The sequence below is a fragment of the Canis lupus genome, chromosome 15 (assembly GCF_011100685.1).
Source record: "Canis lupus familiaris isolate Mischka breed German Shepherd chromosome 15, alternate assembly UU_Cfam_GSD_1.0, whole genome shotgun sequence".
NCBI lineage: Eukaryota > Metazoa > Chordata > Mammalia > Carnivora > Canidae > Canis > Canis lupus.
Genome location: NC_049236.1, coordinates 12566852 through 12591876, shown reverse-complemented (window position 1 = coordinate 12591876; position 25025 = coordinate 12566852). Strand labels below are relative to the sequence as shown.

The 25025-nt window shown below is 37.8% G+C and overlaps 1 protein-coding gene across 2 annotated transcripts in view; it reads right to left on the bottom strand.

The window, feature by feature from the left end:
• Window positions 1-25025, bottom strand: part of SPATA6 (spermatogenesis associated 6) — a 146648-nt gene that overhangs the window by 104231 nt on the left and 17392 nt on the right. For both annotated transcript variants that reach the window (XM_038558105.1, XM_038558106.1), the window contains exons 2-3: window positions 21671-21808; window positions 19785-19833 (exon numbers count right to left, since the gene is read on the bottom strand). In XM_038558105.1, the coding sequence (XP_038414033.1) occupies window positions 19785-19833; window positions 21671-21808 (187 nt within the window). The remainder of the gene's footprint in view (window positions 1-19784; window positions 19834-21670; window positions 21809-25025) is intronic.

Below are 25025 nucleotides of genomic sequence, written 5' to 3'. Positions count from 1 at the left end.
ATAAATGAAATTTTATTCCTACTTTATACCATATAAAAAAATGAAGTCCAGGTGAATTGTAAACCTAAATGTAACAAGTAAAGGAATAAGGATTTTAGATTATACAGAAGAATCTATTCATAACTTAGGGTAGGGAAAGAATACTAAAAATGATCAAAAAAAGCACTAAGTATAAAAAAGATTAATTAATCAAACTACATTATTAAATTAGACTATATTAAATACAACTGTTCATCAAAAGAACAAAAATCACTAATAGGTAAAAAATGCAAGCCACAGGGTGAGAGAAGACATCTGCAACAAATATCACTGGGTTTATAACTAGAAAATATAGAAAATTCCTACAAATTAATGAGAAAGTAACAGTTTGATAGAGAAGTGAGCAAAAATAATTTCACACACATTAAAAGACATCCAAAAAGACTGATAAACATATGAAGAATTGGTCTACCTGATTTGTCCTCAGGGAAATGCCAAATAAAACCACTATTCACCCATCATAATGACTAAAATGAAAAAGTCTGGCAATGCCAGGAGTCGGTAAGGATGTGGAGAACAACTTTATCAATGGCAGAGTATCTTCTGGTAGAGCAACAGGAAATGTTGACCCTGAGACTTAACAATTCCACTTCTATGTATATACATAATAGGAATGCATGTGCATGAGCACCACATCACGTAATCAGTAATGTTCAGAGCAATTGATTCCTAATAGCAAAAACTAGAAGTAACTTAAATGTCCATCCATCTCCATAAATAATAGAATATATAAATTGGAGTACAGTCACATAATGAAATACTATACAGCAATAAAAATGAATGGATGGTTTGCTAACAATAACACAGATAAATTTCTTAAGCAAAATGCTGAGCAAAAAAGCCAGCATTAGAAGGGGGTATATGGAAGGCTTTCTGAAGTTCTAACAATGCTCTATTTCTTGACTAGGTTCTGGTTACACAGGTTTTCACACTGTAATATTTCAATGAGCTATAAACAAATGCTTGAGTTAAACATAGTGGGTTAAATATATGCATTAGCTATGTTCCCTCCTGAGCCCTCAAGGAAAAAAAAAAAAAAAAAAAGATTAAACACACACACACACACACACACACACTCAAAGGTAAAACCTGAGAGGAAACAATTTGAACAGAATTGGCAACTGAGTTAACAGGAGAAAGGATCTTAAGCTAATAGACAGGAAAGCTTAGAAGCAACCCATATTATAGTCAGGAATTTCTAACAGATTTAGTAATTGGTGGGGCCAGGTACCTCTGGAAATAATGGAATCAGTGGGGCTAAAAGCCACAGCAGTTGAAAGTTTAAGAAGCAGTTAAAAACCCCAGCTCTTTCTCCCAGTTTACTTTGCTAGAAAACTGTCTTTCCCCATACCCAGGCAGGTGACTGGAAGTTTATTCTCCAGAGAGGGTGGGACAGGGAGAAGAAGGTGAAAGGGAGGGAGAAGGGGGGGGAGGGGAGATGAGATGAGGGAAGAGTAGTCATCCTCATCATTTTTGTCCTTGGAATGGAAACAGCAGATACAGTTAATACCAGGGATACTATATGAAAACAGATAAAGAGTCTGGGCTATACTGATACTTTACCATAGCTTCCTCTTCCACGAGGTTCTAAAAATCAATAGCAGCCAAGTTTATGGCCTATAGAAAGAAGATATGACCGATTTTTCTATTGAATATGACCGGCTGAAGAAAAAAGACATTAAAAAGGTAAGGACATCCTAAGTTTTCCAATAAGATGGCCCAGAGGAATCACCCTCCTAGAAGGTCCATATTGACAATCTCCATTCAGGAGGAACCCCCAACAGATTTAGCAAATAGGAGGGCCAGACATCTTTGGTACATAATTTCTAAAAGCATATTATTTTTCTGCTCTTAAATATGAATGGATGGCCAATAATTCGGTGACACTCTCTAATATGAAAGGCAGAAGCAAAAACACAAAACAGAAAATAAAAATAGAAGCAGCAGTTTGTCTTCCCAAATCCCTTCATGAAACAGATACAGCTACTACATAGCAAAACCATAAACCTATGGGCAACATCTATAATAAAATAAGGTGATAAGACATCTCTACAAACCACTCACAGTCACAAAACCCATAGATACCAGCATCCATCTATGCAGGAAAGCAGAAGGAAGTAAGGGGTTAGCTAAAGGATCTAGGAAGAGAACCCCATAATAGCCAAAAGGTGCTCACTAGGAAGCACAGGTCAATTTGAGAAAAGCAGTTGAAATTGGGTGAATGTTTGCCCATTCCAATAGCGGGTCAGTTCAAAAGATTTAAGGTTAAGTTCCCAAGGCAGTAGTCTGGTAACCTGTAAAAACTAGAGAAACTGATCACCCAGGGTTCCCAGGTAGGAGAAATCTGAAGAAACTAGGAGAAACTGTAGAGAATAGAATACAAATAAACAGGATTTTTTAAAAATAGAAAAAGAAAAACCAGAGAAAAACAGATGAACACAAGTAAAACAGAACAAAGGCAGAAAATTCCCAAAGGTAAGCCATCATATTCGCTGAACACTACAGAAGGGAACTCAGTGAGGCTTTACAAAAGTTATCCTTAATCATGCTTCCTTCTAAACATTCAGGAAAAAACTAAATTCAATTAAGAATGAGCAAAAAGGATAAAGGTCAAATATATACCAGCTTCTTGTGTAAAAAAAAATAATAGTAAGCAAAAGAAAAAAATTCCTACAATGAAAGAAGCCAAAAGACACTTGAAAAGAGATCACAACTATAATCTACTACTTGAAAATTTAAAAAGTAATACAAGATATTGAAGAGCAACATAAATCAAAGTCAGAAAAACAAAAAAGTGAGATTGTATAACTCAGGAAGGAAGTAGAAATAGGGAGGAGGGGCAGGATGGCGGAAGAGTAGGGTCCCCAAGTCACCTGTCCCCACCAAATTACCTAGATAACCTTCAAATCATCCTGAAAATCTACGAATTCGGCCTGAGATTTAAAGAGAGAACAGCTGACACGCTACAGTGAGAAGAGTTCGCGCATCTATCAAGGTAGGAAGACGGGGAAAAAGAAAGAAACAAAGGCCTCCAAGGGGGAGGAGCCCCGCGAGGAGCCGGGCTGAGGCCGAGGCGAGTGTCCCCAGGACAGGAGAGCCCCGTCCCGGAGACGCAGGAGCTGCACCGACCTTCCCGGGGGAAAGGGGCTCGCAGGGGGTTGGAGCAGGACCCAGGAGGGCGGGGATGCCCTGGGGTTCCCTGGGACACTAACAGCACCTGCGCCCCGGGGAGAGTGCGCCGAGCTCCCTAAGGGCTGCAGCGCGCACGGCGGGACCCGGAGCAGCTCGGAGGGCTCGGGGGCGGCTCCGCGGAGGGGGCTGCGCAGCCGGGAGCGCGAATCCAACAGCGCAGGCCCCGGAGCACAGGGCGCCGGGACACAGCCCAGGATCCGGCCTTCCCCGGGACAGGCAGAGGCCGGGAGGGCCCAGGAGAGCGAGGACGCTCCTGCCCGAGCTGAGCAGATCAGCGGCCCCGCACCCGGAGCCTTCAGGCCCTGCAGGCTGAGAGCTCCGGAGTTCCGGCAGGCGCTGAATCCAAGGCTCCGGAGCTGGCCCCGCCACTGGGGTTGTTCCTCCTGCGGCCTCACGGAGTAAACAACCCCCACTGAGCCCTGCACCAGGCAGGGGGCAGAGCAGCTCCCCCAAGGGCTAACACCTGAAAATCAGCACAACAGGCCCCTCCCCCAGAAGACCAGCTAGACGGACAAGTTCCAGGGGAAGCCAAGGGACTTAAAGTACACAGAATCAGAAGATACTCCCCCGTGTTTTTTTTTTTTTTTTTTTTTTTTGCTTTTTGATTTCTGTTTGCTTCCCCCACCCTTTTTCTCCCTCTCTTTTTCTTTCTCTTTTTCTTTTTTTCTTCCTTTTTTCTTTTTCTCTTTTCTTTCCTTCTTTCTCTCCTCTCTTTTTCTCCTTTTCCCAATACAATTTGTTTTTGGCCACGCTGCACTGAGCAAAATGACTAGAAGGAAAACCTCACCTCAAAAGAAAGATCAGAAACAGTCCTCTCTCCCACAGAGTTAACAAAATCTGGATTACAATTCAATGTCAGAAAGCCAATTCAGAAGCACTATTATACAGCTACTGGTGGCTCTAGAAAAAAGCATAAAGGACTCAAGAGACTTCATGACTGCAGAATTTAGATCCAATCAGGCAGAAATTAACAATCAATTGAATGAGATGCAATCCAAACTAGAAGTCCTAAGGACGAGGGTTAATGAGGTGGAAGAATGAGTGAGTGACATAGAAGACAAGTTGATGGCAAAGGGGGAAACTGAGGAAAAAAGAGACAGACAATTAAAAGACCATGAAGACAGATTAAGGGAAATAAACGACAGCCTGAGGAAGAAAAACCTACGTTTAACTGGGGTTCCCAGGGCGCCGAAAGGGACAGAGGGCCAGTATATGTATTTGAACAAATCATAGCTGAAAACTTTCCTAATCTGGGAAGGGAAACAGGCATTCAGATCCAGGAAATACAGAGATTCCCCCTAAAATCAATAAAAACCGTTCAACACCTCGACATTTAATAGTGAAGCTTGCAAATTCCAAAGATAAAGAGAAGATCCTTAAAGCAGCAAGAGACAAGAAATCCCTGACTTTTATGGGGAGGAATATCAGATTAACAGCAGACTTCTCCACAAAGACCTGGCAGGCCAGAAAGGGCTGGCAGGATATATTCAGGGTCCTAAATGAGAAGAACATGCAACCAAGAATACTTTATCCAGCAAGGCTCTCATTCAAAATGGAAGGAGAGATAAAGAGCTTCCAAGACAGGCAGGAACTGAAAGAATATGTGACCTCCAAACCAGCTCTGCAAGAAATTTTAAGGGGGACTCTTAAAATTCCCCTTTAAGAAGAAGTTCAGTGGAACAATCCACAAAAACAAGGACTGAATAGATATCATGGTGACACTAAACTCATATCTCTCAATAGTAACTCTGAATGTGAATGGGCTTAATGACCCCATCAAAAGGCGCAGGGTTTCAGACTGGATAAAAAAGCAGGACCCATGTATTTGCTGTCTACAAGAGACTCATTTTAGACAGAAGGACACCTACAGCCTGAAAATAAAAGGTTGGAGAACCATTTACCATTCAAATGGTCCTCAAAGAAAGCAGGGGTAGCCATCCTTATATCAGATAAACTAAAATTTACCCCGAAGACTGTAGTGAGACATGAAGAAGGACACTATCTCATACTTAAAGGATCTATCCAACAAGACGACTTAACAATCCTCAATATATATGCCCCGAATGTGGGAGCTCCCAAATATTTAAACCAATTAATAACTAAAGTGAAGAAATACTTAGATAATAATACACTTATACTTGGTGACTTCAATCTAGCTCTTTCTACCCTCGATAGGTCTTCTAAGCACAACATCTCCAAAGAAACGAGAGCTTTCAATGATACACTGGACCAGATGGATTTCACAGATATCTACAGAACTTTACATCCAAACTCAACTGAATACACATTCTTCTCAAGCGCACATGGAACCTTCTCCAGAATAGACCACATACTGGGTCACAAATCGGGTCTCAACCGATACCAAAAGATTGGGATCGTCCCCTGCATATTCTCAGACCATAATGCCTTGAAATCAGAACTAAATCACAACAAGAAGTTTGGAAGGACCTCAAACACGTGGAAGTTAAAGAACATCCTGCTAAAACATGAAAGGGTCAACCAGGAAATTAAGGAAGAATTAAAAAGATTCATGGAAACTAATGAGAATGAAGATACAACCGTTCAAAATCTTTGGGATGCAGCAAAAGCAGTCCTAAGGGGGAAATACATCGCAATACAAGCATCCATTCAAAAACTGGAAAGAACTCAAATACAAAAGCTAACCTTACACATAAAGGAGCTAGAGAAAAAACAGCAGATGGACCCTATGCCCAGCACAAGAAGAGAGTTAATTAAAATTAGAGCAGAACTCAACGAAATCGAGACCAGAAGAACTGTGGAACAGATCAACAGAACCAGGAGTTGGTTCTTTGAAAGAATTAATAAGATAGATAAACCATTAGCCAACATTGTTAAAAAGAAGAGAGAAAAGACTCAAATTAATAAAATCATGAATGAGAAAGGAGAGATCACTACCAACACCAAGGAAATACAAACGATTTTAAAAACATATTATGAATAGCTATACGCCAATAAATTAGGCAATCTGGAAGAAATGGATGCATTCCTGGAAAGCCACAAACTACCAAAACTGGAACAGGAAGAAATAGAAAACCTGAACAGGCCAATAACCAGGGAGAAAATTGAAGCAGTCATCAAAAACCTCCCAAGACACAAAAGTCCAGGGCCAGATGGCTTCCCAGGGGAATTCTATCAAACGTTTAAAGAAGAAATCATACCTGTTCTACTAAAGCTGTTTGGAAAGATAGAAAGAGATGGAGTACTTCCAAATTCATTCTATGAGGCCAGCATCGCCTTCATTCCAAAACCAGACAAAGACCCCACCAAAAAGGAGAATTACAGACCAATATCCCTGATGAACATGGATGCAAAAATTCTCAACAAGATACTAGCCAATAGGATCCAACAATACATTAAGAAAATTATTCACCATGACCAAGTAGGATTTATCCCCGGGACACAAGGCTGGTTCAACACTCGTTAAACAATCAATGTGATTCATCATATCAGCAAGAGAAAAGCCAAGAACCATATGATCCTCTCATTAGATGCAGAGAAAGCATTTGACAAAATACAGCATCCATTCCTGATCAAAACTCTTCAGAGTGCAGGGATAGAGGGAACATTCCTCAACATCTTAAAAGCCATCTACGAAAAGCCCACAGCAAATATCATTCTCAATGGGGAAGCACTGGGAGCCTTTCCCCTAAGATCAGGAACAAGACAGGGATGTCCACTCTCACCACTGCTATTCAACATAGTACTGGAAGTCCTAGCCTCAGCAATCAGGCAACAAAAAGACATTAAAGGCATTCAAATTGGCAAAGAAGAAGTCAATCTCTCCCTCTTCGCCGATGACATGATACTCTACATAGAAAACCCAAAAGCCTCCACCCCAAGATTGCTAGAACTCATACAGCAATTTGGCAGCGTGGCAGGATACAAAATCAATGCCCAGAGATCAATGGCATTTCTATACACTAAAATGAGACTGAAGAAAGAGAAATTAAGGAGTCAATCCCATTTACAATTGCACCCAAAAGCAGAAGATACCTAGGAATAAACCTAACCAAAGAGGTAAAGGATCTGTACCCTAAAAACTATAGAACACTTCTGAAAGAAATTGAGGAAGACACAAAGAGATGGAAAAATATTCCATGATCATGGATTGGCAGAATTAATAATGTGAAAATGTCAATGTTACCCAGGGCAATTTACATGTTTAATGCAATCCCTATCAAAATACCATGGACTTTCTTCAGAGAGTTAGAACAAATTATTTTAAGATTTGTGTGGAATCAGAAAAGACCCCGAATAGCCAGGGGAATTTTTAAAAAGAAAACCATATCTGGGGGCATCACAATGCCAGATTTCAGGTTGTACTACAAAGCTGTGGTCATCAAGATGGTGTGGTACTGGCACAAAAACAGACACATAGATCAATGGAACAGAATAGAGAATCCAGAAGTGGACCCTCAACTTTATGGTCAACTAATATTCGATAAAGGAGGAAAGACTATCCACTGGAAGAAAGACAGTCTCTTCAATAAATGGTGCTGGGAAAATTGGACATCCACATGCAGAAGAAGGAAACTAGACCACTCTCTTTCACCATACACAAAGATAAACTCAAAATGGATGAAAGATCTAAATGTGAGGCAAGATTCCATCAAAATCCTAGAGGAGAACACAGGCAACACCCTTTTTGAACTCAGCCACAGTACCTTCTTGCAAGATACATCCACGAAGGCAAAAGAAACAAAAGCAAAAATGAACTATTGGGACTTCATCAAGATAAGAAGCTTTTGCACAGCAAAGGATACAGCCAACAAAACTAAAAGACAACCTACAGAATGGGAGAAGATATTTGCAAATGACGTATCAGATATAGGGCTAGTTTCCAAGATCTATAAAGAACTTATTAAACTCAACACCAAAGAAACAAACAATCCAATCATGAAATGGGCAAAAGACATGAAGAGAAATCTCACAGAGGAAGAAAGACATAGACATGGCCAACATGCACATGAGAAAATGCTCTGCATCACTTGCCATCAGGGAAATACAAATCAAAACCACAATGAGATCCCACCTCACACCAGTGAGAATGGGGAACATTAACAAGGCAGGAAACAACAAATGTTGGAGAGGATGCGGAGAAAAGGGAGCCCTCTTACACTGTTGGTGGGAATGTGAACTGGGGCAGCCACTCTGGAAAACTGTGTGGAGGTTCCTCAAAGAGTTAAAAATAGACCTGCCCTATGACCCAGCAATTGCACTGTTGGGGATTTACCCCAAAGATTCAGATGCAATGAAACGCCGGGACACCTGCACCCCGATGTTTATAGCAGCAATGTCCACAATAGCCAAACTGTGGAAGGGGCCTCGGTGTCCATCGAAAGATGAATGGATAAAGAAGATGTGGTTTATGTATACAATGGAATATTACTCAGCCATTAGAAACGACAAATACCCACCATTTGCTTCAACGTGGATGGAACTGGAGGGTATTATGCTGAGTGAAGTAAGTCAATCGGAGAAGGACAGTGTATGTTCTCATTCGTTTGGGGAATATAAATAATACTCAAAGGGAATATAAGGGAAGGGAGAAGAAATGTGTGGGAAATATCAGAAAGGGAGACAGAACATAAAGACTCCTAACTCTGGGAAACGAACTAGGGGTGGTGGAAGGGGAGGAGGGCAGGGGGTGGGGGTGAGTGGGTGACGGGCACTGAGGGGGGCACTTGACGGGATGAGCACTGGGTGTTATTTTGTATGTTGGTAAATTGAACACCAATAAAAAATTAATTTATTAAAAATAATATAAAATAAAATAAAAATAAAATAAAATAATAGAACTTGAAAAAAAGGAAGTAGAAATAGAGGAAATCATTTCAGAAATAAACATTCAACTAAAACAAAAGCAAATTAAAAAACAACAGACAAAAACCTTGAAGGAAATAAAAAGGAGATTTGTTTTAATCAAAGAGATCAAAAAATATTTTTAAATGAGAGAAAATAACAAATACTAAACACAAAAAAACCCCCAACATACTTTAAGAGCAGACCCCGATCAAGAAAACTAAGGCAAAGTAAAAAAAATAAACACTAAATAGTAAAATTCAGGAAGCTTTGCAAGATTGAAAACAGATTACAAACTACAGATGAGAAAGCACACACAATACTGAAGAATCCAAAGCCATACAAAAAATAACTTCAGGACATATTCAAAACCACTAGAGTTTAAAGATAAAAAAAAATATTTTAGGCATGCAGGCAAAAAAAAAATGGCTTATAAGTGAAATAACATTAAACTTTGAGAAAATAATTTAAATATCTGAGGGAGAACTGGGTTAAGTTAAGCAAAAACTCAAAAAAAAAAATAAACTACAAAACCAAGCGAAGGGAAGAAAATATTAATTCAAGTGAAAACAGAATTCTTGCCAAGAAAAGTAACTGTAATATATTCACCACATGGTTCAGCTAAAAATACTTTTTACATGGCCATAACATAAACCAAAAGTGCGATACAACTGTATTAAGAGAAGAGAATGACAGCAAAAGGGCATGTATATATTTTCTAGGCAAGCACAGTATGTATGAAAAGTAAGGGAAAATAGATAATGCCTAAAAGAAAAAATCAAAATGTTTTAAATGCAATACAAACGTGTAGAAATTCATGGGTGAATACAAAGAAAAACAAGTTTTAAAGAAATAAAACCTAGTCCCTGGGGAGTGGGAAATGATGGAGCAGAGGCATTTACAGGACTACTGTTTTGTAATAAGCTTTGTAGACTACATATAACTATGATATAAGGAAAAATAACAATTATATAACCAATAAAATAATTTCAATATAAGTAAAACCAAAGTTAAAAAGGTAAGACATTAATAGCTACTGTATGCTTGTATTTATATAAGTACGTATATATGTATGAATGTAGACATCTGGTCTGAGAGGAAGTCCTACAAAATAAAAAAAAATAAAATTAATTGCTTTGTAATTCTCTGGGTGAAAAGTTCTGAAGCCATGTGCATAATATCACTACCCCTTCTGTTTCAAAGAACTTGCCTTGCTTTGGACAGTGCAAATTCATTACTGGTGAGTTTGAAAGAAAAAGTGACACTTTCTTTTCAAATAAGTAATAAAAATAAAAATAAAAATCACTTCATAAAGAAAAGTAAACGGTTAAAAATAAAGCCAAGGAAGAAAATACTTCCATAAAGGATAGGATCTAAGTAAAACAAAAGTACCCCACCCTAGCTAGAATGATTCTGAAAGGGGCCAAATATGCAAGTGGAAAATGGACAATAAAACTTTCATTAAAATATTACATGAGTATTTAGTATTGCCAGTTATTATTTCTGTGAACCATTTCCAGGGAAGAAAGAAAAATTATGCAGTTTTTAACAAAATAGATTTCCAAATATAATTAGTTTGTAATTCCAATAGGTTTGCTCAAGGTATCAATGGTCTCAGAAGGAGTGTAAAGTTGAAAAACAAAGGATTTAAATAGAAAACAAATTTAAGAATTTGTGTCAATACACTAGCTACCTCAAGAATCTACCATCTGCTCAACGAGAAACTGCCCTACAAAGTGAAGTACCAAAATAAACCCTACAGGTGACACTGTCACCGCAACTGCCCAGCTGTAAAGAAATGGCCCAAAAAGTAACTGCTAAGGTTTCATTTATAGCTTATGATAAGAACCTAGATTAACTTCTACTGAGAAAAAGCATTTACTAGTTTCTATGAACAATCTTCTATTCCTTTATACTTACAAAATATATTTTAGCAAAAATAGTTCAGGAAGAAAGACCTTAAATCATTGAAAGAAAACCTAACCACATAGCAAGTTAATGTAATTACATCTACTGGAACATAAAGCATAATTAACCTCATTTTATAGTTGCCCTTTTTCTTGTAACTAAATAATGACAATTTTCCTCATTCCTCTACAAAAATTCTCATTTTTCACATGTACTGTTAGTGTAAGTTCCAGAGTTAAATGCACTGCAATACTCCATAAATCCTACTTAAATACAGCAAATCAAAAGCTCCAGTAAATACCTTGAGAGTGCCAGAATGCTGTTAGCCCTCAGCACCAGCCAGAACAATTGCTCTAATAATATCCTCAGAATGCCTATTTACCTGCCACAACTACAAAGATGAATTGGTTGGAATGTATTCATCACTATGGATTTAAAATATGAATCCTGAATCCTACAAGCCCTCCTTGAGGATTGAGGCAGGGACACTCCCATTTGTAGACTTTGAAGGATATATTCTCGGCCTTCAAATCTTCACCTGAAAGCATTTTAATACCCCAGACACTAGCTAAGCACTAATTCCCAGAAGCTTGAGAAGCAGGAGCTCGTAAAACTGCAATTTTTCCCTACAGACAAGAAAAAGCAATAGGTACACCTGCTAATCCAGTACAATATAAATAAAAATCATATCTTCTCTGTATCCAAGTGTTGAAGGGAATGAGGCCAGAGAAGCTATTAATTACAAATTTTTAAATACAAAATACATTTCCTAATCAAAGGATTATGACACACAGCACAAACAGCTGCTATGTCTCAATAAGAGTTCCAACAGTCATAAAAATAGTAATGAGAGACAGGTTTACGATGCATTATAATATTTTATTTAAGTCTATTAGATACCTAATATGTGCCAGGTATTGCTATATGTATGAGATATACCAGTAAACAAAACAGGAAAAACCTCCGCTCTTATGAAACTCTCATATTATTGAAAGAAAAAATAATACACCAGTGCTACAAAGAAAGACAGAAGGACCATTCATTCGTATTTTCCCTGAGCAGTATCCTTTTTATACCTGTTGTCTTGGTGAAACTATTAAATGCATGCTGTTTTACTCAAAATATCCTGGGTTTAAGATATAATAACTCTAAATGGGATAGGTAGAGATTGAGATATTGACCAAAAGGTGTTATTTTAGATACTTTAGTGAGAAAAGGCCTCTTATTATGAGGATAAATTTCAGCAACGACTGGAAAGAAGTGAGGGAGCAAGCAATATGGATATCTTTAGGGAGAGCTTTTCAAACAGCATCCTCTGTGTGTATGTGTGTAGAAAAGAATCTAAACCTTCACTGAGAAAGGATAAGAATCCACACTTTCAATACAGAAGTCTATGAAGTAGAAAACTTTCATTGTTTCTTGCCTAAAAATGGTTCCCAGGGTATAGGTTTAGCCATCACCAAGTTTATTCTGGTAATTCCAGAATTAAAATAGTTTCCCTAAAGAGAATGCCTTCTCTATGAATATAAAATTGCCATGCACAGCCGGGTGGCTCAGCAGTTTAGCACCGCCTTTGGCCCAAGGTGTGATCCTGAAGACCTGGGATGGAGTCCCACGTCAGGCTCCCTGCATGGAGCCTGCTTCTCCCTCTGCCTGTGTCTCTGCCTCTCTCTCTCTTTGTGTGTCTCTTATGAATAAATAAAATCTTTTTTTTTTAAATTGCCTTATTATGGCTTTTAATATCATTGGCACTTAATATGATTTATAAATCATATATATCCCTAGACCTCATGTGATTCTAAACCTCTGCAGATTCCTCAGAGGTGCAGATAGGGTGTGAAATGGAACTGGTAAATTTCCCAGTAACAACACTAGTGACATTAATAGCCAATAATAATAAACAACGGACATTTTAAGTGTTTATTATGTGCCAAAGACTGTTCTAAGCAACTTAACTGAGGTTCTTAAGGATCTGACCATTTGCCAGACTGTCCAGTTAAGGGGGTCCTTGAATCTCCTTGAGATTGGACCATGCTCAATTTGCTTTTAAATAACATAATCTTAAATAATATTGGATTTTAGATAAAAAGTACATATGAGTTTTATATATGTTACACAATGGAAAATGATACATGTGATTCACAATCTCAATAGAATACCACTGGTAGGTGGAAATTCTGGAGAAGTCCATGATTATATCAATGTTTCCTTACTTGAAATTCTTCTCTTTGCTTTTATTGACATAAAGTCCGCCTTACTTCTTTGGGTTCAATTTTTAATTTTATTTAAAGGAGCTGTTTCTACCATCACTCTGTGTTTAAGGTTAGTTTGGTACTATAGAGGCTCACTGTGGGGACAACTACGAGAAAGCTCCACAGGTGTCCCCTCCCTTCTCCTCTATCAGAGACCTGTGTAGTTTTTAGAAAGGTGACACATGCACCACTTGAACCTAAGTACAACATGTATAAACTAAGGGACAGCATATTGTATTCCCCCAACCGTAATTAGAATAAATCTGAAAACTTTATTAAAATTATGGATCACAGACTTCTTATTCCTAAGAATAGGGAAGACATGAGGCCTGAAGCTGATCCAATTTTGTACCAGAAATTTGACTCCCATAAATGAGGTGAAGATTCAGGAGTATACAACAATTATAAGTGTCTAAACAACTAAAACAGAGCTTTAACAAGACAATACATTAATATGGGTTTAATCAGGAGAGAGAAATCACAAAAGGAAAATTTAATATAAAGAACTATTAACTATAATGGGAGTTAAAGTAATGGAAGACTGTCTAGCTGTAAAGACACAAAGAGAACTTAAAAGAATATAGGAATAGCAGACAAAAGCCACAGCCATTACTCCTGAGGCTCAGAGCACAGAAGAAAGAGTTTTCCTCTAGCTCTCTTCTCCAGTGCTGAGATCCAGAACTTATTCAAGAGGGTACAACTTTTGCTTCTTGAAAGAGAAAAGTTGCTCACTTACTAGAAATCTGCCTAAGGAACTGGCTAGCAATCATCCATGTAAGATGCCAGGAAGGTTATTCACAGAGAGGTGTTTCACCAGAGGCACTTCAGTACAAAACTACAAACAATACACAACACAAACAGGGACAGCCACTCTGTACTGCAGTACCTGAGCTCCAGGGAAGGCTCAAGCACCACAGGAGTCTGTGTTGGAAAAAGCCAGGCTCAATGCAAGAGCCTACTAAGGAAGCACAACCATTTCCCTCTGTAACTTTACTCCGGGGCCCTCTACTACATGAAGCTTCAGTGCCAGCTGAGGAAAAAAAAAATATTTGAAGGAACCAGATCAATTTCCACAGAGCAGGCAAAAAGATTGAATTTGGAACTGAGGGGTAAGAAATCAATAACCAGGACATTATATGAAGCAAAAACTGAAATAAATGAAAGGAGAAACAGAAAATTCAATAATTATAGCTGGACATTCAAATGCCCTTCTCTCTGTAATTGATAAAACAATCAGGCCTCCCTCACCCCTCAAAAGATAAAATCAGCAAGAATATGGAAGACTTAAACATTATCAGTCAAATTGACCTAATAGAAATAGATAGATATAGAATATCTCAACCAACATCAGCAAAATGCACATTCAAGGGCAAGTGGAATATTATCAAGGATAGAAATATGTCTCAGTAAATTTAAAAGAACTAAAATCCTATCAAGTATGTTCTCTTACCACAGTAGAATTAAGTTAGAAATCAATATCATAAAGAAATGTAGGAAATGTGAAAATATTTGGAAATAACATATTTCAAAATAAACCGAAGAGCAAAGAAGAAACCACACACACATAAAAATTAGACAATATCTTGAAATTAATGGAAACAAATAACATCAAAATTTAATAAATGCAGCAAAATCAGTATGTAGAAAGAAATTTTAGCTTTAAATGCTTATAAAAGTAGATATATCTAAGACCAATCATCTAAACTTGTATTCAAGAAACTAGGAAAGGAAGAACAAAGCATGCACTAAGCAGGTAGAAGAAAGAATAATAAAGATTAGAATAAAAATCAGTAAAATTGAAAATATGAAAACAGAGAAATATCACTGAAATTAAAAAGTGATTCTTCAAGGGGTCTCGGTGGCTCAATCAGTTAAGTATCTGCCTCCGACTCAGGTCATGATCCCAGGGTCCTGGGATGGAGCCCTGTGTCAGTCTCTGCTCAGCATAGAATCTGCTTCTCCTTCTCCCTTTGCCTACTCCCCTCCACTCATGTTCTCTTACTGTCTCACTCTCACTCAAACAAATAAAATCTTAAAAAAAAGTTAAACACATACATTGCATACAATCCAGCTTATATCCATATATTCATAGCAATTAGCCAAAAACTAGAAATAATCCAAATGTCCATCCAAACGCCCATAAAATAGAAATAATACTAAATGCAGAGAAGATTCTAGGAGAACTGCCTTTATGAACTATCAAATCTCTGACATATGAACATGATGTGTCATTTCATTTTTTTAGCTGATCTTTAATTTCACTCAGTAATGTTTTAGAATTTTGGAAAGGGAAAAAAGTTTCATATGATAGAGTACCAATTTGTCAATAAAGAGGAATGAACCAGTAAAACGTAGAATAACATGGATAGACCTCAAAAGTGGTGAAAGAAGCCAGACACAAAAGACTACATATTAATCTATCTACATGAAATTTCTAGAAAAGGCAAGGAAAGAGAGAAAATAGACCAGTGGTTACTAGGGACTGGAAGTGGGCATAAGGAATGACTACAGATAAGCAGCAGGAAACTTTTCAGATAATGGCAGTATCATAAATTGAATAGTGATGATGGTTCACAACTGTATATATTTTTTAGAAATCATTTAACTATAGTTATAATGGTGAATTTTATGATATGTAAATTATACCTCACTAAAGCTATTAATATAAGGGAAGAAGAGAAGAATGACTCTGCCTTTCCTACAAGAATTGTGTTTTGGGGTAACCAAATTGCTAATAAAGAAAATTTTTTATAGAGGAATTCTACTAATACATATAGAAAGTGACAATATTAGAAAATCCACACTTTATAATCCCTAATGAAAAAATGGATCTCAAAGGATGCTAAAGCTACTCGGTGGAAAGACTGATGAGGAACTTTGCAATGGAGGAATCAGGCTGGTGCTACCTGGAGCCAAATCATCAATCTTAATATTACCAAACTTAACACAATCAGACTCGTACGCCATTTGATATTTTACAAGTACACAGCATCAACTGTGAAGGATTCTTGCCCAAAAATAAATAAATAAATAAACCTGAATCCGATCAAATCTCTAGATCTAATTAACAGTTTATATAATACAGTAATAAACAAGCTAAACCACCTATTTTTTTTTAAACTACCCTTTAAGGAAGCAATCAGTCAAATCCAAGTTGTAGGATATTTTTTTGAAGATTTTATTTATTTGATAGACATTAGAAAGCGGGAGAGGGGTAGGAGAAGCAGATTTCCTGCAGAGCAGGGGACCCAAGACAAGGCTTGATCCCATGACCCTGAGATCATGACCTGGGCTGAAGGCAGATGCTTTACCAACTAAGCCCTCAGGTGCCCCTGTAGAATATTCTAAAGGACTTGGGTTTTCTAGCAAATTCACAGCATTAAAGGGGGTGCCTGTCTGGCTCAGTCAGTGGAGCATGTGACTTCTTTTTTTTTTTTTAATTTTTTTATTTATTTATGATAGTCACACACAGAGAGAGAGACAGAGAGAGGCAGAGAGAGAAGCAGGCTCCATGCACTGGGAGCCCGGCGTGGGATCCGATCCCGGGTCTCCAAGATCGCGCCCTGGGCCAAAGGCAGGCGCTAAACCACTGCGCCATCCAGGGATCCCAGCATGTGACTTCTTGATCTTGAGGTTGGAGGTTCAAGCCTCATATTGGGGTGGAGATTACTTAAAAACAAAAACTTAAAAAAAGAAAGGGAAACTACTACAGAAAAAAAGAAGTTTAAGAGCTAAACAGCAATACACAAAGTGTGAACCACACCTTGATTGAATTCTGATTTTAGCAAACCAACCATAAAAAGACATTTTGGTGACAACTAGGGAAATCTTCATAATGATTACATATTTGATGTTATTAAGAAATTATTAATTTTGGGAGTGCCTGGATGGTGCTGTCAGTTAAACATCCGACTCTTGTTTTCAATTCAGGTCATGGACTCAGGGTTCTGAGATTGAGCCCTGTTTTAGGCTCCCTGCTCAGCATGAAGTCCACTTGAGATTCTCTCTTTCTCTCTCACTCTGCCCCTTTCACTTGTACTCTCTCTCTCTCTCTCTTTTAAAGATTTTATTTATTTATTCATTAGACACACAGAGAGAGGCAGAGACATAGGCAGAGGGAAAAGCAGGCTCCACATAGGGGGCCTGATGTGGGACTCGATCCTGAGACTCCGGGATCACGACCTGAGCTGAAAGCAGACGCTCAACCGCTGAGCCACCCAAGTGTCCCTCTCTCTCTCAAATAAATAAATATTTTTTAAAAAATTAATTTTATTGTATGATATCAGCATAGTGGTTGTGTGTGTGTGTGTGTGTGTGTGTGTGTGTGTGTATTTCAGTCTTTATCAGTCAGAGATCATGCCAGAGTATTTGTGGTAAAATAATATAAATTATTTGCTTTTAAAGAGTCCCACAATTACTTAAAGATTGATAATATGGGTGATCCCTGGGTGGCTCAACGGTTTAGCGCCTGCCTTTGGCCCAGGGTGTGATCCTGGAGTCCTGGGATCGAGTCCCACATCAGGCTCCCTGCATGGAGCCTGCTTCTCCCTCTATGCCTGTGTCTCTGCCTCTCTGCCTCTGTGTGTGTGTGTGTGTGTGTGTGTGTGTGTGTGTGTGTGTGTGTGTCTCATGAATAAATAAGTAAAATCCAGAAAAAAAGAAAAGATTGATAATATGTTGAAAATTGTTGAAGCTAGACAATATATATGTTGGGCTTCATTGCCCCATCCTCTCCACTCTTAGTATGTTTTTAATTTTTCATATTAATAAGGTTAGTGGACAGGGAAAGACTGCAAAACTAAAAGAAAAAGAAAAGTAAAAGAAAAAGGGGGCTGCAGCTCACAAGAGAGATTAGAAATAAAGGCTGATGTGGAAGTCATCAGAAGATAGGAACACATGAGCCAAATATTTGGAGAGTAGAATATAAGAAGAAAGTAGAAAATAAATACATAAAAAGAGACCAGAGAAGTAAAGCCAGTGGAATAGTAATAAATAAAGACAGAGTAGAAAAAGATGAGTTTGAGAAAGGTACCAAAAAGAAGAGACCTAAAAGAAAAATTGAATCAGAATCAATTAAGGCAAGAAAGTTTCCAAATAATAACTACTAAGTACTCTTCTTACAGCCCCCAAATTTCCAATCAAATAGAATAAAGGGACACCTGGGTGGTTTAGTTGGTTAAACATTCAACTCTTGGTTTCAGGTCAGGTCCTAATCTCATGGTTGGTAAGAATGAGCCCCATGTGGGGCTCTACGGTCAGCAGGAGTCTGCTTGGATATTCTCTCCCTCTGTCCCTTCCCCCACTTGCATGCTCTCTTGCTCTCTCTCTCTCTCAAATAAATAAATAAATCTTTTTAAAAAATACACAGAAAAAAAAATTATGTTTCTAACAAAAGAATTTCAGAATGATGAAATAATTATCTCATTCAGCTATGAGATAAACAATATCTAGATATTAGATATTTAGATATTAGAATTCATACCTTCTAAAATACACAACACAATCTCCCAGATATTGACGATGTTGAAGGAATATTAAAAAGGCATTTACAAAAAAATAAATAAATAAAAATAAAAAGGCATTTACCCACTGGCACCAAATTGCCACCTAGCTAATCTGCCACAGTGAAAGATAGGATACCAAGTGCTAGAACAACTATAAAAAAATAAATAAATAAAGAAGATATTGACACTGGCCATTAAAGAGTTCTCTGGAGAAAAATCATTAAACTGTAAGATTCATGAAGATTAGATAGTAAGCTGGCCCAATTTCTCCCCATATGCTCATATTCCAGCATGGTGCCAGGTCCCATGTTCCTACAATAATGGAGCCCCAGTGGGGTACTGGGGGCAGGTAGCACTGATGATGCCCAATATTGTTGGTGTTTTGAGCCACAGTTCTAAATGTTAGAGCAAACTGTGATCTCAGATCCCTCTCTAATTACAAGGATAAATAAGAGAGCTTTTCATTTCATACTCGAAGCTTTAATAACTTATTCCCACATATGTATATACCTCTGCATTGTTGCTCTCAAAAGTAGTTGTACCTCTTTATACTTAATTTCTAGTACTTTGAGGAATTTATTATCCACAGCCTTGAAAATGTCACTTCAAATAATTTATTAACATATTAGATGCAATACAAAATGTAAATCATATATATTTTAAGCTATCATCCCTTAAATCTTCTATTATTTACTCTATTAATTTTCAATACACTGAGGTTAAAGACATATGCTTCTTTGCAAGGCAAAGCCCCACCTAACATGAATCTCTATCTTTACATCAAAAACAATTCATATCATCTAAATCAATATAAGGTTCAAATAAGTCTTTTTGATTTCCACAGACCCAACACAGAAAAAGGAAAAACTCCCAGCCTCTCTGCAGCACATGTATATTTCATTATTTCCAGGTATATTCTGAAAAATGTTTTTAAAAATGTTTAAAAGGTCTCCAATTGAGATCTTTAAAATTCTTAGCAAACTTTTTTAAAATTTTACCTAACTCAAGATTAATAAGCATAATTCTAAAATGTCCTAGAATCAGGAATGAAAAGTTAAAAACTTACATTCAAGCTGTGCAACCACATCTCCAGGGTCTACTGCTTCAGGGAACACCTATAGTGGGAGAATGTAGATGGAAGCAGTGTGGGAAAGAAGAAATGAAAGGAACAGACACATAAAAAGTCTTTGTTTTTCCCCTCATTCCCATAATATTCCTTTCCCACCCAAAGAAATTTCTGACATTATTGAGGACTGTCACTTCATCTCTGCTTCCCATGATCACTATGGAGGGTCTGACAATTAAACACCCATTACAGCTGACTATGGCTCCCTCTCCAACGTCACGAGTGCTTCATCTTCATCTCCAGTTCCTCCTGCTGTTTGTTTCCGTGGTCGTACTGGCCTTCTTGGTGCGCCTCTAACTCATCAAGCTTATTCCCACCAAGAAGCCTTTCTATTTGCTATTCCTCGGCTTAGAATGCTTTTCCTGGGCAGCCCAGGTGGCTCAGCAGTTTAGCGCCGCCTTCGGCCCAGGTTGTGATCCTGGAGACCCTGGATCGAGTCCTATGTCAGGCTCCCTGCATGGAGCCTGCTTCTCTCTCTGCCTGTGTCTCTGCCTCTCTCTCTCTCTCTCTGTCTGTGTCTCTCATTCATGAATAAATAAAGTCTTAAAAAAAATTTCTAAAAAAAAAAAAAAAAAGAATGCTTTTCCTCCAGACCTTCGAATAACTGGTAACTGTCTCATAATTCAGGCTCAGCTTAAATGTTACTGCCATCTCTGAACACCCTTTAAAATAGTCACTCAGACCCTCTCCATCCCCTGTCCTCCCTTTATTCTTTTCATGACATTTATCACTACCTAAAATTATATTATTCTCATGTTTACTTGATTAGTGTCTGTTTCTCCCATTACAGTGAAAGCTCCAAGAAAGGAGGCTATTTGTCTTGTTTACCCAGTGCCTCAAACAGTGCATGGTACAGGGCAGGACATGGGTAATTACTTGCAGAAAAAATGGGGAAGGAAGGAAGGAAGGAAGGAAGGAAGGAAGGAAGGAAGGAAGGAAGGAAGGAAGGAAGGAAGGAAGGAAGGAAGGAAGGAAGGAAGGAAGGAAAGGGAGGGAGGGAGAGGAAAGGAAAGGAAAGGAAGGGAAGGGAAGGGAAGGGAAGGGAAGGGAAGGGAAGGGAAGGGAAGGGAAGGGAAGGGAAGGGAAGGGAAGGGAAGGGAAGGGAAGGGAAAGGAAGGGAAGGGAAGGGAAGGGAAGGGAAGGGAAGGGAAGGGAAGGGAAGGGAAGGGAAGGGAAGGGAAGGGAAGGGAAGGGAAGGGAAGGGAAGGGAAGGGAAGGGAAGGGAAGGGAAGGGAAGGGAAGGGAAGGGAAGGGAAGGGAAGGGAAAGGAAAGGAAAGGAAAGGAAAGGAAAGGAAAGGAAAGGAAAGGAAAGGAAAGGAAAGGAAAGGAAAGGAAAGGAAAGGAAAGGAAAGGAGGGAGGAATAGGAGGTTAGGGAAGGAAGGAGGGAAGTAGAGAAGGAAAGAATGAAACAAAAAAGTGAAGAATATGACTGGTAATAAACTAAAAGCAGTAGTTTTAGGGGAAAAATAGAAAAGAAACTCAAGAAAGTACACGAGATAGCCATAAATAAAAATATAAAACCTATTTTTACCTATTAATATCTTTTTTTTTATAAAAATTATTTAATACTCAAGATGCTCTATCTTACATAAAGCCCACTAGCAAAATTTGGAAATAGTCTGATCCATCATGAAAAAGAGGCAACTGATTCGCTGCATAATAGAATGCATATTTATTTTCAAGCTTCTGAGTTTAAGTTACAAATCTCCTTCTGAATGAAATCAAAGTATACAGTCAGCAACAATAATTTGTGTTCTGGGCTTTTATTAAAAATTGGAAGTATTCTGATTATTTGTTAATATTTGATCTGATACGTGAACTCACCTTTTCAAACACCATTCTGGCATTGAAGACCAGTGGAAAATTGGCTGGGACACATTGTGTCTTTTTGTATTGGCCAAACACACAGATGCTAAGATAGATGTCCTCCTTGTCTTTCAGCACCACTCCTGGACAAGTTACCTGAACGAAATTAGATAGAGAGATGTGACTGCTTTATGAATTCCCTGAACTGTCTTACTAAAATAATTTACAAGGCATTACATTAAAACACTAGTCTGCTAAGCTAATAAAAATACGCACAAATAAAAAAAGGAGAGAGAGAGACTCAAGTGTTTACAGAGTTAAATGAAATGCCTTTATAACTTCCATCCCTCTGAGAAATCTATGATTCTCCATTTGGTTATTTGTGCCACATTTGAAGCTCTGTGTACTGGCTCTTGGGACAGACACTAACAGTTTTAAAGTCTGCCTTAGGCACCCACTTTACGCTGAATGCTGACATAAACTTATTCAGCATCATTTAATCACAAAGGATTAAGACTCAGCAGAAACAAAGCACTATCCTAAAAGACACAAAAAAATAGTGATAGAAAGTACCACCCTAAACAGCAGCCCATGCACACTCTCATCAAAAGCAATATGACAAACTTCCAAAGCTAGTGAACTATAAGTTTCTAGCCCAGTGAAATATTTTTAAAATATGAAATTGTACTTACTTAGCCACATGATTGACAGAAAGTATAGACACAAAATATGGCATTTCTAAAAACTACATGGCACAGTCTCCTCAGGCCCTGCCCACATTTCATTGTCAGTAATCAACCACACCCTTACATGGATTTTAAAGGCTAAGATTTCATTCTAATATACTCATATTGTAGTAGCACTCAACACCTCCCCAATAATACAATCAAAGTATATTTGTATTGTCCTCTGATCACACACATTACATTCTTCCATTATTAGGATGACTACTCCTTACCATTCCATTTCATCTCCTCCTCATTTATAATTATCACCTCTCAAGGCTTACATCAATCAGCTACATCTCCTACAAAAAAAACCTATCTTGACTCATCAGATATCATTATTCATTCAATCTAACTCAAACATTTATTATGAATTTACTATATTCAAGTAAAAACGTTTTAAATTCTCATAACATTTTGTAGTTCTCTTAAGGCCTAATTATTGTCTCCATGCATTTTAATAAAGTGGGTACATCTCACCTCTTGCAGTTGTAATTCCCTAAGGACAGAAATTTTATTCTCATCAGTGTATCCAAAGCCACAGACTTTCAGTGTTAAAAAGAAGCTTAGAGATTATCAAGTACAGCTTCATATTTTTTATATATGACAACAATAGAGCCCCAAGAAATATAGGTGATCTACTTACTTAAAGCGACACAGTAAATGAATCAATACAATACATTCAAAAGTGCTTAGAAAAGTGCCTAACAGAACATTCCACCAATATTAGCTATAGTTATTGTTAGACTGAAAATCATTATAATTTGTCATATCAACACAAATTATTGCACTGAATAAATGACTAAGACTTCATGTCTCTTTGTACATAGCAGTTAAGATTATTTTCTGTGCCAGATATTTTTACTTCCTCTCCCCCGAATCAATTTTCCACTCTGTCCTAATATATTCCCCACTGATTATTAAAATCTATTAAAATCAAGGTCTTCAGCAAATCTCATGCTGTCCATCACCTTCATTTCCTACTCTGCCTCATTAAAATCAAATCTGTTAGAATCCCTCTAACTCCATATTACCCAATGTGGTAGGTGCTAGCCACTTATGCTTACACTTGTGGCTAGTCCAAATTTGAGATGGACAATGAGTGTAAAATACAAGATTTTGAAGATTTTGAGAACTTGTTCAAAAGATTTTGAAGACTCATTACAAAATCAGCATAAAATATCTCATTAATAACTAACACTTTGAATATATTGACTTAAGTAAAATTATTATTAAAACTAATTTATTTATTTATTTTCACTTTTTTAATGTAGCTGGTAAAAAATTTACAATTATATCCTTGGTTCAAACTTGTTACTCATATTCTATTTCTACTGAGTTGTGCAGCTACTCTAATTGAGAGTACTCAACTGGAAACTACTGACTCTCTTTCCAATGTGCAATATATGCAAAAGGGCAACTGGGTGGCTCAGTGGTTGAGCATCTGCCTTTGGCTCAGGTTGTGATCCTGGGATCCTGGGATCAAGTCCCACATCAGGCTCCCAGCAGGGAGCCTGCTTCTCCCTCTGCCTATGTCTCTGCCTCTCTCTCTCTGTGTCTCTCATGAATAAATAAATAAAATCTTTGAAATACACACACACACACACACACACACACACATACATATATACGCAAGAAAGCATGAGTTTTTCTCACCCACATTTCTACAAATTCTGCCATGCTTATAAGAACACCCAGTAGCTTTCCAAAAAGAAAGTAGGAAAGGGAGGGTGGGTAAAGAAAATCAGATTGAACAAACAGAAAATAAAAAGCAAAGCAGTTGACTTAAACAACCATATGGATAATTACATGAATGCAAATAATCTAAGCATTCTAATTAAATGGAAGAGAGATTGTCAGATTGGATTAAAAAAAAGCAAGAACAATATGCTGTATGCAAAAAAAAATCACTTTAAAGATAAAGATGCACATGGCAAAGTACTTTCAGAATGGTGGATCAAATACCTCCAAAAATCAGCCCCTCTATAAAAGCAAAGAGAACATTACCAACAACTGGTGAAATCAACTTTTTACAGCTATAGAAAACAACCAGAGATTTCCAACAAACTGAAGAGCATTTATTTGAAAAAAAATAGCTGACTTGCAGTTAAAACAGTGATACTGTGGTATGCTAACATATTCTACTCCCAATCTCCTCTACTCAGGTCTTCTTTAGCCTTGAAATACAAAATCCTTAGAATTATACTAGCCATGAAAACCAGCACACAGACACTGGAGTGTTCAGAACAGGTTTAACGCTCCCCAAAAAGCCTCATCCCCGTGGAACTGTCATTATTTGATCTGTCTGACAGTTCCCTGGAAACCCTCATTCACAGGGATTCTCTTTATTTGATCTGAATTGGAGTTCACTCATAGAAACAGCCTTTCTCCCGAAGGCAATTGTCAAAAACAATCAGTAGCAATTGTTTAACACAACAGATGCCCGAGGCAGTGATCACAATTGAGGCAAACCATAACCTGATCAAAATGCAAAGCTGGAAATGCATGTATATGAGTGTATGGGGGGGAGGTGCTGTCTTGAGAAGCTATATAACATAATTTTAGCAGTTTAGAAGATCATGCACATGTTCAAGGTTGTGCATGTGCCCAGAAATGACCTGATGAAACCCTAATCTCTCTGGCTGACC